At 35.3% G+C, this 6893-nt stretch overlaps 1 protein-coding gene across 1 annotated transcript; it reads left to right on the top strand.

The window, feature by feature from the left end:
* Positions 1–64: 64 nt before the first annotated feature.
* slc46a3 (solute carrier family 46 member 3) lies at positions 65–6353 on the top strand. The gene is made up of 6 exons (XM_004076303.4): positions 65–226; positions 550–763; positions 1650–2529; positions 3083–3166; positions 3367–3523; positions 4494–6353. The coding sequence occupies exons 2-6, from the start codon at positions 569–571 to the stop codon at positions 4609–4611; spliced, it is 1434 nt and encodes a 477-aa protein (XP_004076351.2). The 5' UTR covers positions 65–226; positions 550–568; the 3' UTR covers positions 4612–6353.
* Positions 6354–6893: the final 540 nt, after the last annotated feature.

The raw sequence follows: 6893 nt of genomic DNA, 5'->3' as shown, positions 1-6893 counted from the left end.
CTGCCCCCCAATAGAACGATGCGGAAAAGTGTCGTCCAATTACAAACGGAAGGGGGCGGGACCTATGGATTTTATAACCTCTGCTGTTACAGGGTTGTCTAACGAAGCCGATGAAATTCGTAAACATAACACCGATCGAGTGTTTGTGACAGGGACCACTATGGTCTAGATGACATTTTAAGCCGTCAAAGGACTAGAACTCACTTTCAAGATTAATACCAACAAGGTAGAGAAGGAATTATTCTTACTGTCCACAGACTTGCATGTCATTGTTTTCGCCTTGCATATCCCGACAGCCTGATAGGGACTTTGTTTCCTCACCATTATTAAACTTTGGGTAATGATTCCGGCTGTCCCACTATTGTTTTTCTTCTTTTTTATCAGTGACAGACTTAAATAGTAAATAAATATATTTAAGTTTTACTCGACAGTTTCATCTATTTCTAAAAGCGTTGGGTGATCTCATGTTATAAATGTAGTGTAAGTGGTTTCATTTGTATCTTGTGTTTCTGTTGATTTCTTAAGATGTGTACTTGTTTATTTGTTTAGGGAATCCTCCAGCATCAACATGAAGCGCCTTTATCTTGTGGAGCCAGTGGTGGCCCTGTATGCTTTTAGCAGTTTTCTCATTTACCCACTTGTGCAGCAATACATCTACCGCAGGCTGTGGCTGCAGCTGACCAACACCGCCTATCCCATCTCCAGCAACAGCTCTAGATGTGCACCAAGTAACAGTAGCAGCAACCAGACCGACTTCCATAAGGTAAGTTATTAACCACTTACTGCAAAAAAGGTGTTCAATGGATCTGTAAGGAGCACTCCTAATGAAAGTAGTTTAAAATGTGATGTGCCCATTGAATAACTTAAAAAAATACAATTAAAAAACAGTCAGAAAAGTTCCTGTGCAGACATTACCTGCATGATGAAACTAAAAAAAAAAAAAAAGTTTTTTTTAATGTACCAATAACATTCAGATGTTGTGACCATCAGACACTTTCTGAAATTCAGCTTCTGACAGGCTTAAAATTATTTCTAGTATAATTAAATCTATACTATCGTTGGCATTGATGCTAGTTTTGGCACTAGATCATGAGCCACTTTTTCTAAACTATAGACTTTGATGCAAACATTTTCTTGTTTGTGCCTCAACATGTCTCCAGATAATTCTTTCTCTGTCAAAGCACATTAGTTCATCGATAAACCGACCTTTTTTTAAGCACCTGTTTGTGTAACTATTGAACTGTTGCAGCTCAAGGCTATATGTGTCTTGTGACTAAATAATACTTGCATGACTTTGAGTCTGTGACACATCAACACTTATAAATACCCTGTTTTGAAGAAAAAAGTCATGCACTATTTCAAGACAGAATTATAAAGTTTAAGAGGAATGTTAAAACAGAAGTGGACATCTCAGGATAATTCAAACAGCCACACCTGCACTCGTTGGGGACAAAAACAAACTTATTCCTCTCACTTTCAAACATGACATCTGCATTTTTGAACGTATTAATCTATATCTATCGTTTTCAGAAAAAAATAGGGTTTGCCACACAGCAACCAAATGGTTGCTTTGCCTTTTGAGGAATTGCCATTGCAGTTGCATCCAGGCATCTGAGTGATCGTTCATTTGTCTTTTTCTGCATTTCCAGGAGGTACAGAAGCAGGCATCCCTGTTCTCCATGTATTCAGAGCTTCTCTCCACGATCCCATCCTTGATCGTCACACTCCTGCTGGTGGCTTACAGCGACCGAGGAGGACGCAAGATCACCATCATCATGCCTTTGATTGGCTCACTGATCTATGCTTCGTCCTTCCTGACGGTGTCCTTCTTTGAGCTGAACATCTATTTGCTGATTGGCTCATCGTTTCTCAGCTCTCTGTTTGGGGGTTTGGGAACGTTTCTCGGGGGCTGCTTTGCTTATATAGCCGACTTGTGCAAGAACGAACGTCAGAGAACCTTGCGCATGGCTGGAGTGGACATGATGATTGGACTGTTGTCAGGGGTGGCTGCAATATCAACAGGCTACTTTCTAAGAGCAGCTGGTTTTAACTGGCCATTTCTAACCTCATTGTTGTGCCAGTGTCTGACCCTACTTTATGCAATTTTCATCCTAGAAGAGACAGTGAAAGCTCCCAACGAAGGTGATATTTTCGACGAATCTACCCGACGACATGCACTTAAATATATGGTCTGTGGTGTCTACCAGACCTTTTCAGGACTTACCTCTAAGTGTAAAATCCTTCTGGCCCTCATGATGTTCATCTTTACCAGCTTTTCCTTTGCCTACGTTGGAGGCATTTCTTTGGTGACGCTGTATGAACTAAACGAGCCCCTCTGCTGGAATGAGGTTTTGATCGGCTATGGTTCAGCCCTGTCCACCACGGTGTTCCTGACAAGTTTTGCAGGAGTGGCAGCGCTCACATACTGCCGTGTTCCACAGCTTCTCATCATCCTCCTGGGGATCCTGTCCGTCGCATCTGGCATGATCCTGATGTCATTTGCAAAGACCACTGTGCTGATGTTCATAGGTAAGGAAAAAACCCACATGCGAATAAGAAAAGGCCTAAAAATCGTTCTCATTTTTCCGTTTTTTTTATGTCCACTAATTATGGGAACAAAACTGCTAAAATTTTAAACTAAAAATACGGGAAAAACTTTATCTAAAGCGGATTTGTGTTCATTTTTTTCTTGATTTAACATGAAATAAACGTTAAAAATATTATAGACCAACAAATACTACCAGAAGTAAATGAAAAAAATAATGTACAGCAGAGAACGTTCCTTTGATTTTTAACTGACCAGTTATTGATTGACAGTAAGCTTACAGTGAAAAAATGTTTTCCTAACTCTGTTACACAATTGTTATGACGAGTCATAAAATGTTATCACTAATTAGTTTCTTGGTTTTACAACACTGGGTGCTTGTGACAAAGGAAATATTGCTGTTTTTTTCCCATAAATAACTTTATTACACAACTTTGAAAGTAACACCCACCAAGAAACATTTACATAAACACAATTATTGGGTTATTATTGATGCACATTTTGATTTGACCTTCTTTTTTCTATCTTTTTTTACAGTGAGAATACCAATGCTGCTATCTATCATGCCTTTCCCCGTTTTGCGCTCCATGATGTCAAAGAATATCTCCAAATCGGAGCAGGGTGAGTGGGTCTAGGCCTCTACATGAACTGTAGAACCATGTCTCTGTTTGCAGAAGCAGAGTCCACTGAAGTGTGTCTTTTTCCACAAAGGATCAGTACTCCAAGTTCTGTTTGTTTTAGCAAAAAACCATTCAAGGAGATAAAATGCTCTGATTTTTGCATTTTATATTTTTTTCATCTTTTATTATCTTGTTTTCTAGGAGCCCTGTTTGCCTGCCTTTCTTTTCTGGAGAGTTTAACCAATAATGTGTCTTCTGGAGTCTTCAACAGCATTTATGCTGCCACTGTGGCCTGGTACCCTGGATTTGTCTTCATCCTATCTGCAGGGCTCTGTTTTATTCCCTTATCTGCCCTTGGGTAAGTAAACTCTCTAATGTTTACTAATCAGTTAAATATATTAGCCTTAGGATGCTTGGCAGAAACTATAAATATTTATTTTAATAAAAGAATTCCATATTAAATATCCAGTTTAAACATTTTTGGCCTTTCTCAGTCTAATGTTCATAAAAAAAAGTAACATAAACTTAAAAATAAGAACACTTAAATATAGTTTTTGTCTAAAGTTATTCAGACAATGAGTATAGAAAAAAATAAAACCAGATTATAATCAATTTTCAGTTGTGCAGCTGTACTTTGTGGTTGGAGTTTCAATACAAAAACTTCCTTTCTGCTTAGTCACTGTTTGTCAGTTTGGCTACATGAAAAAGAGAAATGCTTTGCTAAACCGCACTTCCCAGAAAAGAAGAATCAATTCCTCTTTTTTATGTTCAACTTCCTTCAATGGTTTTTGTATCTACACTTTATTTATACAACACTTGGATAGTCACTTTAGCAGGCCTTAATAACAAAGCTCTGACATAGTAGAAGGATGTTAAAAGTGTTTGGCTACACAAAAAAGACAAAGTATTAATGCTTACTTAGTCTTATTTGTGCACAGTGAAGCATAAATCCACTCTGAGTCCACATCACATGTTCTGCTTCTTCTGTCATGCTCTGTTGACACACCAGTGTCCCAAAACGAATGAACTTTTAGTCATAGTAAGTCATTTTTTCAGTTTAAAAATATTTTCATTATTAGCATATCTACCGGTGTCAATATATTTTCAGTCAAGAATCAAGAGCAGAATTATATATTATAGTTTATGCTATTTATAGATAAGTAATCTCGTGTGGTTTAAGTAACTCTAGAAGCCTGAGTAACTGGAGCTGCTGAAATAACTGCATGACTCTGCAGATAAAATAGTTTGAATGTTTTTTTTGTTTTTTTTTACTTGTAATCTAACCTCTTTTGTCATGTTCCTAAAATGCAACTTCTCCATGTTTTCAGGGTGGTTGCTCTGATTGGAACAGATGTTTCCACTGAGATCGGAAGACCAGAGACTTTCACCTCAGGAGAGGCAACGAATGCAGAGGAAGATCAGGAAGACAGGCCGCTGCTTAGCTGAGGGTTTGGACAACATGCATAAAAACAAAAACCCTTACATATTTTCCTGTACATTCAGATATATTTATAAAATTGAGAAAATATGCACTTATTTAGACCTCGAAAGTACCGGTGATGCACAGTGTTGTATTTCTGACCAAAATGCTTTAATTTCCTGTTTCTATTTTCACTTCTGTGGCTGATCTCGAATTTACAATTTTAAATTCAGCTTTTGATATAGTTTTGAAGTTCGTGGTGTTAAAAGACTTTCGGAAGCCCTTTTTGCATCACAGACACAGATTGAAGTGAAGTATTTCTAGTATACATACTTTTTGAAGCAATAAACCCCAAAAAGGAGAATGTAAAGTTAATACCAAAAGGGAAAAAAGCAACAGAAATGTCTAGAAGGATTTTTAAAGGTTTTTTTTTTTTATGTTTGAATTTGTGTCTTTGAATTTTTGTCAAGAGGTGGTTGACAATTTTTTTTTATTAGTTGAACACAATCTGACTGGCTGTGAGTACCGTAATCATATCTCTTTTCATGGCTTTAATAGCGTTTTAAATGCAATTTGGTGGTTGTTTACCATAGTTTTACTTTTTTGGGATGGTGTGATGCTTTGTTTTGTTGTCTGGTTAAAGAAATAGGTCTAAACTTAAGTATGATTTTTTTTAAATCATGAATAAAATTGTAAAAATCTGGGTTTCTAGTCAGTGGTTCTGTAGCTATAATATAATTATATCTTTTTCACTTAAAAGATCAAAATAATTTGCTCTCAGGCATTTGAGTGCACAGATTTTCTGGCAGTTTTTCTGATAATCCTTACTAAATGTGGACAAAAATATTATTTGTGCACACAGCTTTACAAAACATTTCTTCTGCATCTTGTTGAATTCTATGTTTCTGCTTTAGTTTGCACATTTGCGCTCTTTCTTCTGCTAAGTGGAATATGGTGATAATTGTAACTTTTTCTGCCCTTTTCCTATTTTCATTTTGAAATGTCATTATGACATTTTTGAATCTTTTGATTTGAGGAATATTTGTCCACTAATTCTGTCTTTAAACTTTTTACTCTATGCAACTTGCATACGAAATGATGTAGAAATCAGAAAATGTTGTTTTGATTGAACTTCTCTGCACTTTATGCACAATAGTTCACCTATTGTGGAGAATAATTTTTGTTATTCAATAGTTACAAACATTGTTTGCATTATTCATATGAACGTAAAAGAAAAGAAAACAAGGGATTTGTCTTTTTTAAGGGAAACTGTTTGCAGAAATGTTTTTGCCTCATTTAAAAAAATATTTATAATGAAAAAGATTTGGAGAAAAACGTTACTTGATTAAAGCTATGCACCTTTAAAATGTAGAGAAAAATTGACCCTACTGCGTTCTTTATTGAATTTGAACATTTAAAATTATTATTTTTTTCCTTTTTACCTGACTGAACCGGAAGGAATGACCAGTTTGATTCTCATCATAAAACAAACTTGCTGTATTTGTAATTAGCAAATGCGCCATGTTAATAAAGTTTTAACATCTTTTGTTCTAGATTGATAACCACACAAAGGGTTCTAAGGTCAAAAAGTAATGTGCTAAATACATTTCTAAGAATCTCTACTTTAAGAAAAAAGTACTTAGAAAAAAGTAAAAGCACATACATCCTTCTGAAAAAAAGACAGTGCTTTGTGTTTCAAAGACTTTTATTTTGTATTGAGTTGGCTAAAGTATTTTTACTTTGAAATAAATTTGTTCTTTTATTTTTACCCTTAGTGTCTTAAGTTTTTTTTTTTTGCTTTTGTGTACTCTTTTGTTCTGCAGATCAAAATACAAAAAACATCAACCGACAAGAAGAAGAATTTATAAAAAGAAACAACTGCCCGAGAACAGAAAAGGTTTCCCTTATTGACTATGACTGTTCTTTATCTTAGTGTCCAAAATATCTAAAATAGTCCAAACAAAAATAAAATTGAATGGTGTATACATGGGGAAAGACTATTTGACAGAGGGGTTTTAACATGACATATTAGGTACCTGTAGATCTTCATGTATTGTCTCTAGATACTTGCAGTAATTCACAAACTGTTGCAAAAGGTTGTTGCACAAGTCTTCATATTTATTTGGAAAATATCTCTTTTTTAAAATAAAATAATACATACAAGTATGTTTTAAATAAATCTTATTTAAATATTGTTTTAAAAAAATTAAGGCCACAAGAGTAAACATTACTGGGATTTTAATCAAATTTTCAACGATGTATTCTTCAGTATGGTTATCTGCCCTTCTCCCAATTAGTTACTATTAAA

This window comes from Oryzias latipes, chromosome 14, assembly GCF_002234675.1.
Source record: "Oryzias latipes chromosome 14, ASM223467v1".
NCBI classification, from domain to species: domain Eukaryota; kingdom Metazoa; phylum Chordata; class Actinopteri; order Beloniformes; family Adrianichthyidae; genus Oryzias; species Oryzias latipes.
Note: the sequence above shows the minus strand (reverse complement) of the source record. Positions and strands in the feature narration are given on the sequence as shown.

What these genes read in the sequence shown, in the direction of transcription:
- slc46a3 (XM_004076303.4), top strand. Translation starts at nt 569, where the DNA reads ATGAAGCGCCTTTATCTTGTGGAGCCAGTGGTGGCCCTGTATGCTTTT. An exon ending in ACCAGACCGACTTCCATAAG is followed by an intron (nt 764 to 1,649) that starts GTAAGTTATTAA and finishes CTGCATTTCCAG; the next exon opens with GAGGTACAGAAGCAGGCATC. An exon ending in ATTCCCTTATCTGCCCTTGG is followed by an intron (nt 3,524 to 4,493) that starts GTAAGTAAACTC and finishes CCATGTTTTCAG; the next exon opens with GGTGGTTGCTCTGATTGGAA.